This window comes from Pipistrellus hanaki (assembly GCF_964339955.1).
Source record: "Pipistrellus hanaki genome assembly, chromosome: 6".
Lineage (NCBI taxonomy): Eukaryota > Metazoa > Chordata > Mammalia > Chiroptera > Vespertilionidae > Pipistrellus > Pipistrellus hanaki.
The window spans coordinates 30,877,812-30,899,778 of NC_140508.1; the positions used below are offsets into that span (position 1 = coordinate 30,877,812).

The following is a 21,967-nucleotide window of genomic DNA, read 5'->3' on the forward strand; positions in this document are numbered from 1 at the left end:
CCCGGGGCCCCGGTGCCAGAAGCCAGTGCCAGCAACGAGGGGAAGGAAGTCCTACTTTTGCATGAATTTCGTGCATTGGGCCTCTAGTGTTTTTATAAATAAAGAAGACAACAGACAGGCCCAGTTAAGGTAAAGATTGACCCCTGTAAAGGACCATCCCGGCCTAGGACATGACTACACGCCATATCTGGATTTTAGTTAGAAAGCTTTCATTTCAGACCATCCTGTGTGGTTACTTTCTGTCTCTGAGTTGGTAGGGCTCCATGCAGGCCTCCTCTGAGCTTCTCCAGTTTAGTATGAGGCCACTTTTTTGTCCACAGTGTTCAATAGGTTTTTAGAACGCAGGCAAAGAGATGGGGACTTACACTGCAGGGTTCGGGGTGAGCCATGGCAATCTAGGAAAGCTGATGAATGAAAGGGGTCTAATCTTCCAATAGGAGCTGGGCTTGCAGCCAAGCCTTAGAGGAAAAAAGAACCTTAGAGGTGTAGTAGCTAAGCAATGACTTGGAGCAGAACACTCTAGCCATTGGCCTCATGGCAGCACCACTAAAGAGACCTAGCGCTGGAGGCAGTGTGTATGTGCCCAGCCCCTCCTATTCCAGCAGTAGAGGCCCTTCTCAGGGCTCATGCTCTTCCCTCAGAGAGACTGAATACACAATGTGTTATAGGCACTTAGACATGAGCAGAGCAAGGACGATGGGCCAGGTACAGAAACTCTCCAGGGCAGAAAGCCCTGGATGCCTGGCAAGGAGCAAAACTGGGAAAGCAAGAACCTCGCCCCCAGGTTAACCTCCCCTCCCCTAGCATCTCACTGGTCATGTGGTTTGGACCCCTGATCTTTTCCTCCCTAAAGATAACATCGAGTTCCACGTTGTATTTCAACTCCAGGCTCAGAAAAGCAACAAAATCAGACAAGTGAAACAATGGCTGCCTCAAAACCAGCTGCATCGACTAATGACCCCTGCTGGTGCTGACCAATCAGTGGAGACTACAGCCCTGAAAAAGCACACTGGAAAACTGCTGAAAATTCTATTGAGACCTACCTTAAGATTTCCACGTGCAAAAGATAGGTAACGGCAGGGGAGCAGCCCATGCCATTCCCTTTCCCTCTTCTTCCCTCTACGGTCCACTTGCAACCAGGGGAGCAATAGGCAGTGACATGCTAATCCCCTGAACCTATCTCAACGGTCCCCTTTGCTCTGACTTCTCAGGGAGCCTAAGCAGCCCAGCCTAGGCTCTCCTGTTACTTCTTCTATATCCTTCCTTCCTTGTTTTACTGTCGTATGTTTTTGCTGTAGCCAATAAATTCTTATTTACCTTGCTATACTTTGTCTCTTGATTGAAATCTTTCCTTCAAGAAGACAAAAACCAAGATCTCGTCATCTTGCCGAGAGCAAGTGGTCAGTGGCCAGACCATATGTAACAAAGACTCTCTGACTGAAACTTCCGCAGTAACCAGCCAAACCACAACCTCTGTAGTAATGGGCCCAGAATGATCAGGATGGTCAGGACATCATGGTTAATGTCTGCCAGCCTCTCCCCAATCCCAGCAACTCCCCTTCCTCTCTTCCAACTCAGGACCAACCAGAGAAAGCCAAACATGCTCCCCAACCAACCACAGAAATGCCCCTCTTCTAGTCTCAGGCCCTTCAGTGTCATAGGCCAGTGGTTGGCAGACTGAGGCTCACAAGCCACATGCGGCTCTTTGGCCCCTTGTGTGTGGCTCTTCCACAAAATATCACGTGCAGGCGTGCATGTACAGTGTGACTGAAACTTCGTGGCCCGTGAGCAGAAGTTGGTTTTTCGGCTCTCAAAAGAAATTCCAATCGTTGTACTGTTGATATTTGGCTCTGTTGACTAATGAGTTTGCCGACCACTGTCCTAGGCAAACACCTCCAATCTCAGCATGCCAGAGCCTCCCTCTCTTTCCTCACCAGAAAGTTTTTTTCACTACCTGCCTTTTGAGTCCCTCCCTGCTAACTGCACTTGATGGTAGCTGACTATCTGAATAAATAGCTTCTGTTGGTTCCATTTGGCTGATCTCGGTTTATTTCCATATCTCCAACAGGGAGTCTGAACACAAAGTGAACGTATGTGTGAAACCAACACTCAAATCCAGTTCTATCGTCACTGGGTTGTGCAACCACATCAATAGTTAATCTTTAAACTTCTACTTTCTTGTATTCTCTCCAACTCATCCCCTGACAAAAGCAGGCTGCACTCAAGGGAAGGTGGGAATTCCAGGGCTAGCTAAGCCTGCCAGCAGGAATCAGATAAAGAACCCAAGAACCACCCTAGCCAGTTTGGCTCAGTGGATAAAGTGTAGGTCTTGGACTGAAGGGTGCTGGGTTCGATTTTGATCAAGGGATGTATCTTGGTTGCAGGCTTGATTGCATGTGCCGGAGGCAACCAATCAATGTGTCTATCTCACATCAATGTTTCTCTCTGTCTCTCCTCCTCCCACTCTCTCTAAAAACCAATGGGAAAATATCCTTGGGGGAGGCTTAACAATAACAACAACAACAACAACAAAAAGAACTCAAGGACCACCAACAAAAAAACAGTTTATGCCCTCAAAATCCAAGATAGCACTTGAAACCCCTTCCAAGTGACCTTTTGATAGAAATTTTCTTAATTAGCATACTAAAATTCACACGCAGAGGTGAAGATTTAACATTAAAATGAGACATGCAATGTATGGCTAGACATGTTCCAAGCATGTTTGAGGACTGCGTATACTCCCTTGGAAATTGAGAACCCTCCACCCTTCCTCAAAAATCCCTGCCCTTGAACCCACCTATCTCTCCCCAGACTCACTCTCTCTCTCTCTCTCTCTCTCTCTCTCTCTCTATATATATATATATATATATATATATATATATATAATTTTTAATATAAATATATATTTAATTTTAATATAAATATATATATATTTAATCTCTTTATTGGTTTAATATATTTTTATTGATTTTTTTTACAGAGAGGAAGAGAGAGGGATAGTTAGAAACATCAATGAGAGAGAAACATTGGTCAGCTGCCTACTGGGGATGTTCCTGCAACCAAGGTACATATGCCCTTGACCGGAATCATATCTGGGACCCTTCAGTCCACAGGCTGACACTCTATCCACTGAGCCAAACCGGTTAGGGCCCAGACTCTTTATTACTTTCCTAATTCCCTAGAATTAGTGATAATAAATCACTAGAGCATTCAATATCCTTCTCTATTCCTTGGCCAAGGAATAGTTTCTGTCTTGCCTTACCAGATACTGTCTCATGTGATTGATGAGACACAGTATAGAGCAACCACAATTTGGGACCCCTGACTGGCAGGGGTCAGTGACACTATACCTCCCAAAGGTGACTGTTCTGACTTTCAATGCCATTGATCAGTTTTCCTTATTTCTGTTTTTTTATATGAATAGAATCATACAGTAAGCATATGTTTGTATATATTTACTTCTTTTGTTCAATGTCAGGTCTGTGAGATTTGTCCATATGGTTGTGTATCCTATGTTCATTCATACTCATGGCTGTATACTAGCATTCTATTGTGTGACTTTACCACAATTTACATGTCCATTCTACTATGAATAGACATTTGAATTGATGGCAGTTTAAAGCTATCATGAACATATTAGAAACATCCTTGCACAGAAAGACAAACAATCCAATTAAAAAGTGGGCAAAGGACCTAAATAGATATATCTCCAAAGTGGACATACAGATGTTCAAGAGACATATGAAAAAATCCTCAAAGTCACTGATCATCAGAGAGATGCAAATTAAAATGACACCTGTCAGAATGGCTACCATCTACAAATCAACAAATGACAAGTGGTGAGGATGTGGAGAAAAGGGAACCCTAGTACACCACTGGTGGGAATGCAGACTGGTGCAGCCATTATGGAAAACAGTATGGAGTTTCCTCAAAAAATTAAATATGGACCCAAGCTGGTTTGGCTCAGTGGATAAAGCGTCAGCCTGGGGAATGAAGGGTCCCGGGTTTGATTCTGGTCAAGGGCATATGCCAAGTTGTAGACTCAATCCCTAATGGGGGGCACGTAGGAGGCAGCCAATCAGTGATTCTTTCTCATCATTGATGTTTCTATCTTATCTCTCTCTCTTCCTTTCCCTTCCTCTCTGAAATCAATAAAAATATTTTTTAAATTAAGAGTCTCATGCTCTACCGACTGAGCTAGCCAGGCAGGGTCCCGGGTTCGATTCCGGTCAAGGGCATGTACCTTGGTTGCGGGCACATCCCCGGTAGGGGGTGTGCAAGAGGCAGCTGGTCGATGTTTCTCTCTCATCAACGTTTCTAGCTCTCTATCTCTCTCCCTTCCTCTCTGTAAAAAATCAATAAAAAATATATTTTAAAAAAATATATTTTTTAAATTAAAATATGGAACTGCCATTTGACCCAGTAATCCCACTTCTAGGAATATATGCTAAGAAACCCAAAACACCAATCAGAAAGAATATATGCACCCAATGAAGGAAGACACTTTGGTCCCCTCCTCCTAAGACAGCGATCCAATACTATTCACACTCTGAACTGGGTGCCACCCACAGAGACCAAGAAACCAAGAGGGGCCTGGCCGGTGGTGCTCAGCGGTTGAGTGTTGACCTATGGAGTCAAGAGGTCACGGCTTGATTCCTGGTCAGAATATATGCCTGGGTTTCAGGCTCAATCCCCAGTAGGGGTCATTGAAGGAAGTAGCTGATCAATGATTCTCTCTCATCATTGATATTTTTATCTCTCTCTCCCTCTCCCTTTCCTCTCTGAAATCAATTTAAAAAAATTTTTTTAAATAGGGTGGGAATGAGGCAGTAGGGTCTGAGTCAGCCTCTAAAGTTGTAGCCAGGTGCTCCAGCCCCTCCCATTTGAATGATGACATGTTTCCCACCCTTAGTAAATGCCAGGAACTATTCTAAGATTTATATAAACTCATTTAATCCTCACAACAACACTAGGAGAAATATATATGTATATATACTTAGTTATTTATTTTTTATTATTCATCCCTCTTTCACAGCTAATAAAACAGGCACAGAGGTTAACACCTTGCCCAAGAGCACAGAGTGAGTGAGAGGCAGAGTGGATTCAAGGCCTAGGCTACTCTTACGCTCTGGGCACTCTGCCTCGCATGCCCTCATCTCTATCAGAGTGGGCAGGGGAGCGGTGGGAGAAGCATTAGTGGCCACCTGCCCTGGGCCAGGCACTTGACACACACCTGCATGCTTCAGTCTCATTAGAACACAGTGAAGGATGAGCCATGATACTCACAGTCCATGAGGGAGAGCAAGACCACAGCACTTTGATCATCTATTTGCCCAAGCCACACAGCCCAGGAGGGGTGAAGCTGAAATTCAAACTTCGGCCCAAGCCTGCCCCAAAGGGCCCCTCCCCAACCTGCATGGGGATGGGGACCAGGAGGAAGGGGAGGCGGAGAAGGGGGTGAGAAGACTGGAAAGGGGCTTTCCCCGGGGTCTATAGGGTCCTCCGGCTCCTCCCCACCCTTGCCTGGCATGGGCAAAGAACACCAGGGACAGGGGATAAGACACAGCTCCAGCACTCTCTCATTGTGGATCCCCCTCCCTGGACACCCGTCAGCTGCCAGGGACCAGGGCAGGAGGGGGGTTAGGGTTGGCTAACCTTTTGCACTCTTCAGCAGTGCCTCCTGATCCATGGCAAACATAAATAAGGCCTGGATGGAGGGACCTCCTCCAGAGGACAAGGGTGACAACCCAGATTGCTGGGCAGCAGGTCTGGGGGGCACAGGACAGTCCAGAGCCCAGAAAGCCAAGGATGGTAAGGAAGCTGCCTCCAGGGATGCACTCAGCGATACCAGACCCAAGGAAGGGACAAGGAGAGGGGGACTGGCTGCATGCCTCAGGAAGATATATAAATGAGAACAGAGCAGATGCATGGTGGGAAGGGCAGAGGGCTTCACTGGTGTAGGCGCCGCCGGTACAGCACAACTCCTAGGACTGTGGCCAGGAGCACCCCGACAGCAGCCATCCCAAGCCACGGAGCCCTCTGAGCCGGCCCATCACAAGGCAATTCTTTCTCTTCCATGAGCTTGGTGGCATTGTGAAGCCCGGGATTGCCTGCCAGGAGGTCAGCACTGGGACCCTCAGCGACATGGATGACCCTAACGATGTCCGCTGACGTGTACTCGTTCTCCTCCGGGGCGTTGTCAGGCCCTGGCTCCGTGTTGTTGCTGATGGCAAGATCCGCGGAGCAGCCGGAGAATGGCTGGCTGTCCATCTGGGAAGACAGCCCGCCTGGCTTGCTCAGCTCTGGCCCTGAGACCCAGCTGTTGGAACTGCTGTCTGCATAAGGTGAGCTGCTTCTAGCAGTGGCACTTGGGGGTGCTGGAGACACCGGCATCTGCTAGTTAGAGAGAGAGAGAGAGAGAGAGAGAGAGAGAGAGAGAGAGAGAGAGAATGGAACGAACTGGGGATCGCAAGCCAGGTTGGACAGCCCCATTCCTAGGCCAGGGTGTGAACTAGCACCTCAACCTTGTAATTACCAGCCCATAGAACACATGAAGTCACCCTCTTAGAGAGTCAACCCACCGATAGTTTAGGAAAGCAGTAGGGAAGGAGATCCAGGCCCTGCAGCAGCATCAGTGGCGACTTCTTCTACTCACTGGCTTGCCTGGGAATTCAACCCCACCCCCGGGAGCCCTTGGCGTGGACAGCCCCATCCTGAACCAACATTCGGCCTAGGCCTGAGGACCATGGAGCAGCCAGCCGCATGGGCTTGGCTCCTCTGGGCAGAGAGCAGCAGGAGGGTGATATGTGGGGGCTGGAAGAGGCTTCTGGGTCAGAGTAGCTGCCCAGGCTAAGTGGGATGGGGCTGCTGTCTGTAAAACCCTGGTCATGGAGGGGCAGAGCAAAGTGTTGAGGCAGACAGGCCATTCCACTCTCTCTCTCACTGCTTCCTCTTCTGCAAAACTGAGTTACTAAGCTTACCGGGGAGCTGGAAGATCTAAAGGGATGAGTGCATGTGACCAGTGGGGGTGGCCCACCATGACCGACTCTCCTAGGTATCCACACTGAAGAGCTCTAATGATGGTTATCACTCTAAAGCAGCAGTCCTGGACCACCAGCTGGCGACCACTGCTCCAAAGGTTTCCTTAAACCAGAGGTCACCAACCTTCCGGACCTCACGGACCACCAGTGGTTGGTGACCACTGCTCTAAGGACATGGTATAGGGTCTGAATGAGGCTCCTTCTCAGCTGACACTATGCCCTCAAAAAGAGGTTCTGGACCAGAATGGAGACTGGCGAGGGTCCAAGAACAGGACTATGGAAGGGGCCTGGATCACTGCTTGGAGGGGTGAGGACTCACCTCCGAGGGTCTGCTGCTACTCCTGATGGTGGGTGCTGTGGTGGCAGGCACCTTGCTGGACACCGGGCTCGAGGGCATCCTGTGGTCAGGCACCACGCCAGTAGGTACCTTGGGTGACACTGTGCCAGCAGGTGTTGAGCTGACAGGCAACTTGGAAGGTGCTAGGCTGGTGGGCACATTAGAGGACATTATACCAGGGGTCTTCGAGCTGGTGGGCAACTTGGAAGGCACTGTGCTGGTAAGTGCTGAGTGGCGGGGCACCTTGGAAGGTGCTGTGCTGGTGGTCACAGAGTTGGTGGGTACCGCCACTCCACTGGAGCAGGCAATCGATTCAGCACCCCTTGCAGAGGAGGAGAAGGTGCCAGTAGACGGAGGTGACACTGCAGGTCCAGGCAAGCGGCTTGCCCGGGGGGTAGAACGGGCCAGGGGCTGGAAGGAGGCAGTTGGAGAGACAGGCCCATGGGATGATGTCATGCTGGAGACATTGTCTGCAGCTGATAAAACAAAAGAAGAAACACAAACCCACAGGAGGGCTGGGATCAGAGAGCTGGAAAAGGGCCCCTCTGCCCCAGCTCACACCATCTCTCTGGCATCAAGGCTTCCCAGCTTCTTACCCAGTCCCTTTGGTCACTGCTCCTAGGCATGAAGGCCCAACAGCTACAGGCACATCCTTGGTCCTGTCTATCCTCAGTCCTTGACCTATAGCACTGAGTCTGTTCTCTCACAAAAATGAAATGGTCCATCTTTCCAACAGCCTCTAGGGGCTTGAGTATCATTAATTATCTGCTCTGCTTCTTCTTCTCCTGTCTGGTTCACACACCCTATCCTCCAGTGCCTGCCTTTTCCATCTCCTCCCTAGTCTGGTGGAACCCTAGATGTTCCTCCCATCGCCATATTTTCTCCCTGCCCCACCCCAGCAGGACAATCCCGGACCAGGGCAGCAGGGTGGCTCAAGCAGAAGAGCTCATACCAGTCATGTGGTTCCAGAGGCCCAGCAAACCCCCAGTATGTGCAAATCTCCTAGGAGGCCTAAGGGCTTATGTGTGTGTGTGTGGGAGGGGGAGGTCGGGGGGGGGGGAGGGGAGGGAAGGAAGAAGAGGAGGGATTGCAGGCACAAAACCATCCCTGGAGGAGGGCCCGCCCTGGGGGAAGCAGAGGGAGCAGCTGGTGATCATCCATAGGGCAGTTTTGTCAGGATTTTCTATGGAACTCTGAGAATGCACACCCCACACCCTACAGCTGACAAAGGCCAGGAGTGCTTCTGATGAGCCCACCACCCCAAATATAACACCTCAGAACCTCGTGGAACCTGTCCACACACGAATGACATCGAAGTGCCTGTTGCCTCTGTCTGGTCCACAGCAGCAATTCCTAAAAGGTAGTGCATGGCAAGCTGACACTGCAAAATGCAAACGGGTGCTTGGGGTGGGGGATGAGGTGACAGAAGTCTAGGGCCACTAAGATGGCTTCTCTGAGCCTTTAACTGCTCATGTGCCTCACGGCTGTCCCAGGGGCACCAAGGGCTGGCCAGGCACCAGTGTCATGTGGAACACAGCTTGGGAAATAGTGGTGCAGAGAGATGCCAGCCTGGACAGTCACAGTGGGCAGCTCTACCTACCTAAGGGGGAATACTGAGGTCTAGTGTGAGGATTCGGGCCTTTGGTGATGAAGGCCATACTTCCTCTGGGGGCTGAGAAATTTTAATGATTTTCTGGGGGCTTGAGACCATTTTAGGGCAGGGCAGTGCCTAAGTGCTCCCCTGTCAACAGCAGCCCTAGCCCTGCACTCTCCCTTCTGCACTGTCCTCCGGGTACTGGCAGGTCCCTATACAGTCCCTTTGGCAGAGTGCAGAAATAGCCCCAATTCTCTTCTCCTACCTGTATCCATGCCCTCTGAAATGTGACTTTGTCAGTCCTATCGCCTAAGGACGGAATGTCCCCTACTCCTTGACTCTGGGCTGGCCTTATGGCTTTCTTTGCCCGTACAATGAGGCATAAGGAATACCGGGCCACTTCTGAACCTATGCCACAAGAGCCCTCTCTTTCTCAGAACTCTGCTCAACTGCCATTAAATGAGCTTTTCGTTGGAGGGTAAGAGACTCATGGGAGAGAACCAAGGTGCCCCAGACCACAGCTACAAGCAGAGCTTATGTGTACGCTAATGTGTACACAAGAGTGAGTTCAGCCAAGATCTGAACCGGTTGTATCAGCCCAAATTGCTGACCCACAGAAGCATGAACTAAATAAATGGTCAAATTTTAAGCTATTAAATTTTGGGGGACTTTGTTATACAGCTAATGCTAACCCATACACCCTTGAAGGAACTGGGTTTCTCCCTGGGGGGTGAACTCCCTTTATCCCCACCCTTGCCTCTTGTCTAAGAAAGCCCGAGGGGCAGCTCTAATGCTCACCCACACTTAGAGATCAGAGAGGTCCTCTACTCCAGATTCCATACATACCTGTTACGTGGGTACTGCCCAGTTCTACTTCCTGCTCCTGAGGCCCACTGGATGTCAGAGGGCTGAGGGACGCCATGTCAGAGGAGGGCTCCTGGGGGCCAGTGGGTCTCTTCAGGTCAGCCCCAGAGCTGGCTGTCGGTGGGAACTTCTTTGAATTCTGCAAGAGGAAAAATGTGAATTAGGCAGCTGCTCCTCCCAGGAGCTTGGGAGAAGTTCCTCGAGGCCTCAGCCCACGCCATGGCCACAGGAAACAAGGGAGCCGCTGCTTTGGCTTTGGTGACAGCCAGACCCTCTGTCAACAGGTGACTTTGAACCCACACACACCATCCCTTGGGGAGCCCCTATCTATCCCTCCGCTCTTGTAGAAAGGTCCCCCTCTGGAAGGCCATTGCACAGACCCTTTTCTTGGGCTTCAAATCCACGGGTTGGTGTCTCCAGAACACCCACTGCCCATTCATTCTATCCCAATGGAATCAGTCATCTTTCCCCCAAACTTCACTTCATTGGCAATAATTACAGCTACACCATCACCTGCTACCCCATCACCTCCTACTACCTTATGCCCCCTCATCTGGTCAACCCTTAGTCTCTCAACACCTCACATGCACCATTGCAAAGACCTCAAACGGTGACCGTACAACTGGTTGATGAGAGGATTGGGCTGCCATAGAGTGAAGCCTTGGCCAACAGTCTGGGAGCTGGTCTGGAGCAGATCCCTACTAGGGGAGCCCTGGGGTTCTGAGCAGAGATTAGGCACAATTATGGGGTGTAGGAGAGGGCTTCTGGAAGGCTGGGTGAGCAGAAGTAGGCAGATGGCAACACACAAGCACAGAGCAGAAGGCAGATCGTGAGGACATACCTCTCCCGGGGACACTGGCGACTGGGTGTCCTGGACAGGCATGGGGTAACTCGGCTCTTCTCCGTAGCTGTTGTGAGAGGCACTGGGAGCCACAGCGGGTGTGGGGGGCCCTGGTGTCTCAGCAGGAACTGACGGCGGCTCCGGTGGGGCCGGGGGGCGTCTCTGGCTCACTGGAGGACAGACAGTGATGTCAAGGGGAAATCGGGGGTGTTCCTAAGCACCTAAGCAGTGACAGGAGAGGGGCTCTTGGACCCCCAGGGCCACGGCTGTAGAGCCTCCACAGCTCCAAAGGCTGCCCTGATGTGGCTGGCACTCCTCAGAGGAGACACGCTTCACTGAGTGAGAGGCAGAAGTGGGAGGGAGGCAGGGGTTGGGGAGGATGAGGAGAAGAAGGTGGGGCAAGATGGAAGGGGAGAATGTGGGGTGCCTCCCTGGCCTCACAGCACCCAGACTGGGTCATAGTCACAGCTTCACTGTCCCCAGGCATTCTGGGACCCACCAGTATGCTGTCACCACCATCTAACCCTCTACCTGATGCTGCCTCCTCCTCCACCCCTCCCCTTTCCTCCCATCACCTACCCCTGGCCCCACCACAGTGGTTTGTACACAGGGGATCACTGTTAATCTCCACAAATAAAGAGAAATGTTTGGAAGGAAGGGAGGGACAGAAGGTAGAGAAAAATGATAGAAGACAAACAGGATAATACTATAAGGCAGTGGTCGGCAAACCTCGGATCATGAGCCACGTGTGGCTCTTTGGCCCCTTGAGTGTGGCTCTTCCACAAAATACCATGTACCCTAATTAAGTTAATAACAATGTACCTACCTATATAGTTTAAGTTAAAAAATTTGGCTCTCAAAAGAAATTTCAATCATTGTACCGTTGATATTTGGCTCTGTTGACTAATGAGTTTGCCGACCACTGCTGTAAGGCTATAAATCTAGGCTGAACTATAAATAGGGCTGGCTTGCCTTTTCTTCCGGTTTCAGTCCCTCAGACCCTGACTTCACAAAACACCCTAGGGGCATTTGGCCTGACAGGGGGTACTGAGGGGAGCTCAGGAGTATCTGGGTGGGTCACCTAAAAGGCTCTAAGGGAAGGGAAAAGATGTAGGGAAAGGAAAGAAGAAACCCATGATGGAGAAAAAGGAGACAGTAAAGGGAGGGAAAGACAGAAGAGTGGAGAGAGAGAAGGTGAACTGAGGAAGAGGAGACGGGAGAAAGTGAGCACAGGGGTGGGAGGCAAACATGACAGCCACAAAAATGAGAGGAGGCTCCATCTGCTGAGCACAGGGCGGTGCTCAGCCCCCCTAAGCACCCCACATGCTGACATCCCAGGGTGTCCACCACAGGCCCAGGAGGTACATGTTGCCATGAACCCTGTTTTACAGGGGAGAAGACTGAGGTTCCGAGAAATTAGAGACCTGGCCAAAGGGACACAGCTAAGTAGCTAAGCTGGGATCTAAACCCAGGTTTGTCGACTGCCCCGGAGTGCTGGGAGGAAAGGCGACAGAGGAAGGGAGGAGGCCCAGGAGTGAGGGGACAGGGAGAGTGGAGGGCAGGGAACACACAGGGGCTCCCAGAGCAGGGCCAGGGCAGGGCTTACTGGGTAGGTTGCTCTGATAGACGCGGTCCACTTCGTCAGCGAGAGCAGCCAGCTCGCAGGCCCTCAGCGCCCAGATGAGGGACTCCACCCAGCCACTGCGCCGCTGGAGGCTGTTGAAGAGATCCCAAATGGTGTTCCGGTTCCCATTGAGATCGAGGTGGGCCCGCAGGAGGTCCTGGAAGACACAGCCCGTGGCTCTGCTCAAGCCAGGCGGCCCTGGCCCTTTTCCCACTCCAGAGGGGACAGCTGCAGAGAGGGGCCCAACCGCAAGAGGGAGGCAGCCATCTGACACGGGGTCAGAGCCCAGGGCAAAGTTAGGGTTTGAGTTCAAGTTTAAAGGCAGCTATCAGGAAAGAGGCTCGTACTGTGTCCTGGGTTCTCTAGCTCAGGGCTTTGCATAAATTATCTTTTTAAAAAATATATATATATTATTGATTTTTTACAGAGAGGAAGGGAGATCAATAGAGAGCTAGAAACATCGATGAGAGAGAAACATCAATCAGCTGCCTCCTGCACACCCCCTATTGGGGATGTGCCCGCAACCAAGGTACATGCCCTTGATCGGAATCGAACCCAGGACCCTTCAGTTCGCAGGCTGACGCTCTATCCACTAAGCCAAACCGGTTTCGGCATGAATTATCTTATTTAATGCAATTATGACTACTCTGCTGACGGGGAAGCTGAGGCTTTGCAGAAGTAAGGCAGCGAAGATACTTCAGCAGCGAGGCAGGATCTGAGCCCAGTGAGTCTGAAGCCAAAGCCTGGGGTTTGTTTATACAGCCTCCAGGATAAAAGGGTTTAGATTAGCAAAGGAGAGAGAGGTGTGTAGGAAACCGCAGATGAAGAAGGGCATAACAGAAAAGAGAAGAGGCCAATAATACAGACTAGGGAAGAGGAGGGACTGGGGAGATTCTGAGATGAAGCAGCAGCTTCAGAGCTTTAAACCCACCTGAATTTCCACATAAAAATAAGCAACCAGCCGAAACCGGTTTGGCTCAGTGGTAAAGCGTCAGTCTGCGGACTGAAAGGTCCCAGGTTCGATTCCGGTCAAAGGCATGTACATTGGTTGCGGGCACATCCCCGGTAGGGGGTGTGCAAGAGGCAGCTGGTCGATGTTTCTCTCTCATCGACATTTCTAGCTCTCTATCTCTCTCCCTTCCTCTCTGTAAAAAATCAATAAAATATATTTTAAAAATAAAAATAAAAATAAAATAAATAAAATATGTTTAAAAAAAAAATAAGCAACCAGATAGCAGAAACAAAAACCCACAGTTGTTGCTCAGTGGTTTGAGCATTGACCTATGAACCAGGAGGTCATGGTTCAATTCCAGGTCAGGGCACATGCCTTTGGTTGTGGGCTCAATCTTCAGTAGGGAGCATAGAGGAGGCAGCCAATCAATGATTCTCTCTCATCATTGATGTTTCTATCTCTCCCTCTCCCTTTGTCCCTGAAATCAATACAAATATCTTTTTTTAAAATATATATTTTATTGATTTTTTTACAGAGAGGAAGAGAGAGGGATAGAGAGTTAGAAACATCGATGAGAGAGAAACGTCTATCAATCACCTCTTGCACACCCCCTACTGGGGATATGCCCGCAACCAATGTACATGCCCTTGACCGGAATCCAACCCTGGACCTTTCAGTCCGCAGGCCGATGCTCTATCCACTGAGCCAAACTGGTTTCGGCAATACAAATATCTTTTTAAAATATATATATATATATTTTTATTGATTTCAAAGAGGAAGGGAGAGGGAGAGATAGAAAGATCAATGATGAGATAGAATCATTCATAGTCTGCCTCCAGCATGTTCCACACTGGGGATAGAACCCTCAACCCGGGCATGTGCCCTGACTTGAATCAAATCTCTGATCTCCTGGTTCATAGGCTGATGCTCAACCACTGAGCCATGCCAGCCAGGCAATAAAAATATCTTTTAAAAAAAGAAAAAATAAAGAAAAAGATGGTTCTGATAAAAGTTTGTGTGGGGCCCTGGCCAGGTTTAGCTCAGTAGATAGGCCTTCGGATCAAAGAATCCCGGATTGGATTCTGGTCAAGAGCACATGCCTGGGTTGCAGGCTTGATCCCCACTAAGAGGTGTGAGGAGATGGCCAATTCATGATTCTCTCTCATTGATGATGTTTCTATCTTTCTCCCTCTCCCTCTCTGAAATCAATAATATATATATATATATATATATATATATATATATATATATATATATATTTTTTTTTTTTTTAAATAAGTATGTGTCTATCATTAAGAAAGAAAGAAAGAAAGAAAGAAAGAAAGAAAGAAAGAGAAAGAAAGAAAGAAAGAAAGAGACAAAGAAAGAAAGAAAGAAAGAAAGGGAAAGAAAGACATTTGTGTGGGGCCCAGAACCCAGAAATTCCAGGCAGCCACTGCCATATTGTTGGGCACTGCACCAAAACAACACCAGAGGGAGCCCAGGGAAGGTGGAAAGGCCACCCTGAACCACACTTCATTCTGAAAGTTAGAAGAGAGGCAAGGACAGGAAGTGGGTTAGACAACAAGGAAGGAAGGAGTTGGCTGGGGAGTTGGCTCTGAATTCCGCAGCCCTGCCCCCAGCCGGACTGCTGCCACGCCCCGGCTCACCTGGTCACTGGTTGTGAGGCAAGACAAGTAAGGCAGAATCTCCAGAACAGGAATATGGTGAAACTTGCGGTAATTGCGGCGGATGTACTCGAAAGTCTTCTCCTCGGCAAACGTCATCCCTCCCCAGCTCTGCAGACGAGGGCTCTAACTCAATGAGGCTGAGAGAGAGGGGAAAAGACTGGAAGAAAACAGACCACACATGACAGCGGGAGTGGAAGTGGGACTGGACAAAAGGCAGTTCTTTCTCAGCTCTGGAATTCTGGCCTTTTCTCTCCAACCATCCTATTTTCCTGTTACCTGAGTCTCAGAGGCCCTCAGGAATTTGCTTAAAAACAGATTGATGACCACAAACATCAGATCCAGAAGATAGAGGGCCCATCTCTGCCCTGCAAGCTGGTCAGTGTTGGGAAGGGTCTGGCTCCTCGCCATTGTCCCCAGTCTGCATGTGCCCCTAGCTGCCAACAGCAGGAGGGCTCCGACTAGACCGTGCTGCTACTGTGAAGCACACTGAGGAAAAATGAAGCAGCAGCCCAGCACGATCATAACAGGACCCATCCTACTTGAAAGGTAAAGAAAATTAAGTACTAAGAAAAGAAGGGGGCTTGCTAGTTAGTGGAAGAGCAAAGGATGAGGTTCTTTCCAGAACATGACTGCAGGCCTACCACTTTCAGCTTGCTCCATACATGTTCTACGAGCAGGAGGCTGAGTTCCGCTTCCCTGAACTCACTGTTGACCTGCGGCAAGTTACCAGCCTTTTCCAGACCTGTCCTCACCCCTAAAATGGCTCAGAGAGCTTGTTCTGATAATACAGCAGTTCTGCCTTATAAGCTTGAAATGTACAAGGGTCTCAAATACCAGCAATGACTGCCAGACCCTTCTATAGCACTTAACACAATTTGCAATTGTAGATGCATTCGTTCATTTCTTATTTGCCTCCCCCTGGGGAGAAATGCAGGGAAATGCATTTCTCTACCATCATCCAATTTGTATTTTATTTTGTGGGATAGATAACAAATCAGTTAGCGTACATATAAATAAGAATCTCGGGTAGTGATAAAGGTTACAAAGAAAATAAAGCAGGGTACTGAGACAGAAAAGATGCGGAAGGGTATGCTGCTTGGACTGGGATGGTCTGAGAAGCCTTTCTGAATTAGCCACACTTGAGCTGAGCTCCTCCTTCCTGGCTGTGAGAGTGGTGTTTCTGGCCGAGGGCACAGCAAGTGAGAAGTCCTAAAGTGGGAACGAGCTTGGCATGTTTGAAGGAGAGAAAGCAGGTCCAGGTGGTCCAGGTGTAGGGGAGGGGAAGAAATCAAGGTCAAGGAGGGCCGCTTTTATATAGCGTTATAGGGAAAATGTTGGGTTTTATTTTGAGTGGAACAGGGAGCCATTGGAGGGTTCTGAGCAGGGAAGGGAGAGGACTTGATTTATGTTAAAGACCTCTCTGGCGATGGTGAGGACCTTGGACTGTGGAGAGGCTAAATGGAAGCATGGAAACAAGTCAGGAGACCATCACAGGGGACAAACAGAGGATGGTATGGCTAGGATGGTAACCATGGAGATGGCTGGACTCCTGGTGTTTTGTGGACGTGGGAGGTGAGAGAGAGAGAAGAATCAAGGATGACTTCTTGGGCGCTGAGTGGATGGATGGTGCATTAAGCCAACCAGGGAATTCAGGGATAGGAGCAGTGTCAGGGGTTTCCCGAGTTCCCTTTTGAACAAGTGAAGCTTGAGATCCTATTGGATGTCCAGATGGGTTTTCAGGGAGGGAAGGGGCCGGGGAGAAGGCCAGGCTTGAGTGAGACCACTAGGAGACAGTGCTGAAGAGCCTGCGGACTAAAGGGTCCTGGGTTGGATTCCGGTCAAGGGCACGTGCAGAAGTTGTGGGCTCGATCCCCAGTAGGGGGCATGCAGGAGGCAGCCAATCAATGATTCTCATCATTCATGTTACTATCTCCCTTTCCCTTCCTCTCTGAAATCAATAAAAAAATATATATTTAAAAAAAGACTAATATTGAAGCAAGAACAGAGACCAAAGACATTGGAAAAAATAAAAAGCACCTCACAGCCCTGGCTGGTTTGGCTCAGTGGATAGAGTGTCAGCCTGTGGACTCAGGGGTCCCGGGTTCGATTTTGGATGTGCCTTTGGTTGCAGGCACATCCCCAGTGGGGAGTGTGCAGAAGGCAGCTGACTGATGTTTCTCTCTCATCGATGTTTCTAACTCTCTCCATCTCCCTTCCTCTCTGTAAAAAATCAATAAAATATCTTAAAAAAAAAAAAAAAAAAAAAAAAGCCCCTCACAGACACAGACAACAGTATGGTGATTACCAGAGGTTCCCCTCAGAGGCAGGAGCTGAATAGTACAGATAAGGCCCGAATTGGTTGGCTCAGTGGATAGAGCATCAGCCTGTGGACCCAAGGGTCCCAGGTTTGAGTCCAGTCAAGGGCATGTGCCTTGGTTGCAGGCACATCCCCACTAGGGGGTGTGCAGGAGGCAGCTGATTGATGTTTCTCTCTCTTCGATGTTTCTAACTCTCTATCCCTCTCCCTTCCTCTCTGTAAAAAAAAATTAATAAAATATATTAATAGAAAATAGTACAAATAAGAGAACTGTACAAGAATCAGACATTCGTGATAAAAGTGTCACTAAATAGTGATTAAATTGTTTAGAAGACATTATTCATAAAACTAGCTCTCTGTGAGAAAATAATATTAGATCCTAATTTTACACAATGGGTAACAGAAAACTCCAAATAAATAAGTTCTAAATATAAAGGGTAAGTCATAAAGAAAAGAATAAGTATAGAAAAATATTTTTTTAAAGAACTTCTAACAAAACATTTGAGATCTTAATCATGGCTCTGAGTTCATTCCCAAATATTCCAAATAAAAATATTAAGCAAATTTTTTTTTAAAAAAGAAACAAAGTCCATATTTGTTCACATTTATTGAGGACCCCCTACAGGCAGGCATATCCTAAATTGCTTTTATTTAATCTTGGCCACAATGCCAGGTAAGAAGTGATGTCAAATTGCCCATTTGACCCGTGGCCCTGGCAGATGTGAACCTAGGACTGACTGCCTCACTGCGGTTCACCATGCACCTTGCAGGAGTAGAGGCCCCGCAGCAAGTGAGACTCACAGTCCCCGGCTTCAATTTCAGGGAGGGGCCAAGGTCACAGCCCGAGTGTGTATGGGGGGAGGGGGGGGAGGAAGGAGGGGAAGAGAAGGGCGCAGGTCGCTAGGTGAGGTGTGCCAGGGAGGATGCATCATTTAGGTTCTCAGGCCGCTGACTCTCCTTCCAGATGTTTTTGAGGCTCCACTGCATCTACCCGGAGAAGGTTGTTTTTGGGGTGTTTTGTCTTGTGGAGTTTTTTGTTTGTTTGTTTTCCTGGTACGTCTTTCCGGCCTCAGAGAAGATGGGCAGCGGAGTGCTGCAGCCCTACGCTGGAGGGGAGTGTCCGGCCCCCCTGCCCCAGGGCTCTGAGTCGCTGCAGAAACATCCCCTCGCGCGGAGGAGGGGTGAGCCGCCCGGCCTCGGCTCCGATCCCCAGATTCCTGAGCCGGACCCAAGTTCCAAGGGGGGCGGGGAGGCCTGCTCTTCTGAGTAGCTGTCACCACCGAAAGCTGTCAGGTCTTGGAGGAGGGCCGTAGCTCCCGAGGTCGGTAGGCCCCGCCCGGGGGTCACCCTGAGCCTGTGGGCGCCTGGAGCGCAGCGGCCCGGGCAGTCTCCTTCCGGCCCAGCTCCCCGCAGGCCCCGCGCCACCACCTCCCGACCCCTCCGACCCCCTGGTGCAGGCGGCGGCGAGCGGAGCCCCCGCCGCCCCGAGCCCCGCGCTCGGTCCCCAACCCCGACCCCGCGCCCCAGACACCGCGCGCCCCGGACCCCGTGCGCCCCGGCGGCCTCCGAGTCCAACCCGGGCCGTGCCTCCTCCTGGGAAACCTCTCCGAAAGGCGTCCGAGCGAGCTGATCCCAGAGGATCTTACCTGGGGGAGCCAGCACCCGGCGATCTGCCGACAGCCGCGGACCGCCGCCGCCGCCACCCACACCGGAACTGTCCCGGGAGGGGGGGGGGAGGCGGGGCCAGGGCCGGGCGGCGGGGGCGGGGGCGGGGCTGCGCCGGGCTCCCGGACCGCTGGGCGGCTGCAGCGGGCGCTCCGCCTGGGTTCGGGGGCTTGATCCGCTGGACCCGCGCTCCGGACCGACCTAGGTTCTTTTTGGGGCTCCAAGGAGCAGGTCATTTCCTTCCCTTGTGCGTCTCGAGCACCTTTCAGGGGAAGTCCAGAGTGTGGCTGGAAACCCAGTGGGCGGCCCCCCTCCTGGTCCGAGGCCAGTTCGGTGCCCACGCTTCCTCCGCGAAGCACCCCCTCTTCCCGCGGAGTAAATTAAGGGGTGACGCCCGGGGCCTGGCACACAGTTAGTGCTCAGCTAAGTGTCCGGTGACTCGCAAAGTTTACTTGGATGCGAGAGCCCAGCCAGGAAACAGCTCATGCCGGGGCCGGAGGAGCAGGTTCCAGGCGCAGGGCATGAGCGCCAAGGTTGGCTCACCTGGCACCCTGTGTGCGGGGAAAGGTGTCTTGGTCCCCGTGGGTACCTCCCGGAGTGCTTGCCAACCGCCTTGTCCCTCCTCTAATGGGGCAGAGGGCACTTGCTGAGGCAGAAGCCAGCACTTTTGAGCGCCTACTGTGTTCCAGGTACAGGCCTCAAGTCTATATCTTAGGGCCCATTACATCTTTCACAATAACCAGATAGAATGGTGTGGGGAAGCTTTCTGATTTGAAAAGAAATATAAAGACTTGGGGATGTGTTTGGCCGTTCATACTAAAGTTTATAAACATGAGCCAACCCTATCACTCAGCAACCACCCCTGAGTATGCATCCACCTAGAAACATACACAATAGATAATCTTCATAGTGGCTTAAAAAAAAAAAAAAAAAAAGTGTGTCTTTTCATTGATTTCAGAGAGGGAGAGGAGGTAGAAACATCAATGATGAGAGAGAATCATTGATCGGCTGCCTCCTGTACGCCCCCCTCTGGGGATGGAGCCCGCAATCCGGGTATGTGTCCTGACCAGGATTGGAACTGTGACCTCCTGGTTTGTAGGTTGAACTTCAACCACTGAGCCACACCAGCCAGGCCATAGTGGCTTTATTTGCAATAGGCAAACTTTGGAAACAACCCGAAGATCCATCAGTAGGAGAATGGAGAGACAAACTCTGGTGTGCTCACATCATGGAATAGCATGCAACGGTGAAACAGAACAAACTATTGATACAACATGGCTGACTCACAGGATGAATGGGCACTATGGCTAACCAAGCCTTGCTCTCTGTCCCCAGTCACAAGGTAAAGTTCAAAAATAGGCAAAACTCATCTCCATAAACAGAAATCAGCCCACCAGGAGTGGCTCGGTTGGTGGATAGTCATCCTGTGAACCAGGCAGGTGGGGAGAGTTGCCTGGTCCATCCCCCAGCAGGCATGTGGGGAGGGCTACAGATGGATGTGTTTCTCTCTCACATTGGCATTTCTTCCTCTAGCTCTCCCTTCCTCTCTCTAAACATGTCCTCAGGTGAAAATTTTAAAAAAGAATCAAATCATTAGTTAGTTACCTCTGAGGATGTTGAGGGTGGGGTACAAGGGAGCCGTCTGGTGGGAAGGACATTCTGTGTATCTTGATGTGAAGGTTAGGTTCATGGGCTTGTCCATATGTACGCTTAAGGTCATTACACTTTATACTGCAACTTAAAAAAGACACACACCTGAGGGGTTAAAAGTGTTGGCCAAGATCACATGCAAATGCCTGAGTACATACCTATCTCTAAAGCAGTGCTCCCAAACTGAACTGTAGGAAGATGCCTGAACACTTTTCAGAGGAGATTTTATCCTTTTACTTTGTAACTTTGTGTATATTTTACAACATTCAGCATTTAAAAAATGTTAACATCACACCTAAACTGAACTACCTGTAATAAAGCCAGCTCTGCCTTGTTTAGCCAAGACAGGGTGAATGTTGATTGGTTCCAAAATTATTCCTGCCTGCTACTGACCCCAAATCTAGTGACTTCATATCTAATCCGTGCAGGCAGAACATCAGGAGTGTGGTGACTTGCTTTCAAATGCAATTATTACCTATTTTTTGCTGGACCTCACAGGACATTAAAAAACAAAAGAAACAGCTTCCTCAAGAACACTGTGAGATATTTAGTCCATTTGGGATGTTATAACAAAAACTAGAGGCCCAATACAGGAAATTCATGCACGGGTAGGGATCCTAGGCCTGGATGGCGATCAGAGCCAACCCGGGCCTTCCTTCCCCTGGCTGCCAACCACCAGCCGGGGCCTTCCTTTGTTCTGTGCCACCCCCTGGTGGTCAGTGCTCATTATAGTGAGTGGTCGAACTCCCGAGGGGACAATTTACATATTAGCCTTTTATTTTTATTTTTTTTATATATTTTATTGATGTTTTACAGAGAGGAAGGGAGAGGGAGAAGGATAGAGAGTTAGAAATATCAATGAGAGAGAAACATCGATCAGCTGCCTCTTGCACACCCCCTACTGGGGATGTGCCCACAACCAAGGTACATGCCCTTGACCGGAATCGAACCTGGGACCTTGCAGTCTGCAGGTCAATGCTCTATCCACTGGGCCAAACCAGTTAGGGTTTAGCCTTTTGTTATATAGGATATCATAGCCCCAGCCAACTTGGCTCAGTGGATAGAGTGTCTGTCTGTGGACTGAAAGGTTCCAGGTTCGATTCCAGTCAAAGGCACATGCCTGGGTTGCAGGCTTGATCCCTGTGGGGGGTGGGGGGGAGACATGCAAGAAGCATCTGATCAATGGTTCTCTCTCATCATTGATATTTCTCTCTCTCTCCCTCTCTCCTCCTCTCTGAAATCAATAAAAAAATATATATATTACAAAATATATCAAAGACTGGGTGGCTTAAACAGCAAACATTTATTTCTCAGTTCTGGAGTCTGGAAGTCCAAGATTCGGTGTCTGGTAAAGGTCTGCTTCCTGGTTCATAGGCATAGTCTTCTCACTGTGTCCTCACATAGCAGAAGGAG

The 21,967-nt window shown here is 49.8% G+C and overlaps 1 protein-coding gene across 14 annotated transcripts; it reads right to left on the bottom strand.

The window, feature by feature from the left end:
- Positions 1-1,071: 1,071 nt before the first annotated feature.
- On the bottom strand, positions 1,072-19,023 carry MAVS (mitochondrial antiviral signaling protein). Of its 14 annotated transcripts, none has more exons than XM_084886830.1 (7): positions 18,886-19,023; positions 14,902-15,079; positions 12,283-12,457; positions 10,677-10,846; positions 9,818-9,974; positions 7,360-7,847; positions 1,072-6,393 (listed from the first exon to the last, which is right to left on the bottom strand). In XM_084886830.1, the coding sequence occupies exons 2-7, from the start codon at positions 15,016-15,018 to the stop codon at positions 5,950-5,952; spliced, it is 1,551 nt and encodes a 516-aa protein (XP_084742956.1). In that variant the 5' UTR covers positions 15,019-15,079; positions 18,886-19,023; the 3' UTR covers positions 1,072-5,949. The 14 variants fall into 14 exon arrangements, with proteins under 14 accessions (XP_084742956.1, XP_084742954.1, XP_084742953.1 ...); XM_084886828.1 differs by having other exon boundaries at positions 1,072-6,396; XM_084886827.1 differs by having other exon boundaries at positions 7,360-7,853.
- Between the last annotated feature and the right edge of the window lie 2,944 nt (positions 19,024-21,967).

What these genes read in the sequence shown, in the direction of transcription:
- MAVS (XM_084886820.1), bottom strand. Translation starts at nt 15,018, where the DNA reads ATGACGTTTGCCGAGGAGAAGACTTTCGAGTACATCCGCCGCAATTAC. An exon ending in CTATCAGAGCAACCTACCCA is followed by an intron (nt 10,847 to 12,282) that starts GTAAGCCCTGCC and finishes TCTGTCCTCCAG; the next exon opens with TGAGCCAGAGACGCCCCCCG. An exon ending in CGCCAGTGTCCCCGGGAGAG is followed by an intron (nt 9,975 to 10,676) that starts GTATGTCCTCAC and finishes TTCCTCTTGCAG; the next exon opens with AATTCAAAGAAGTTCCCACC.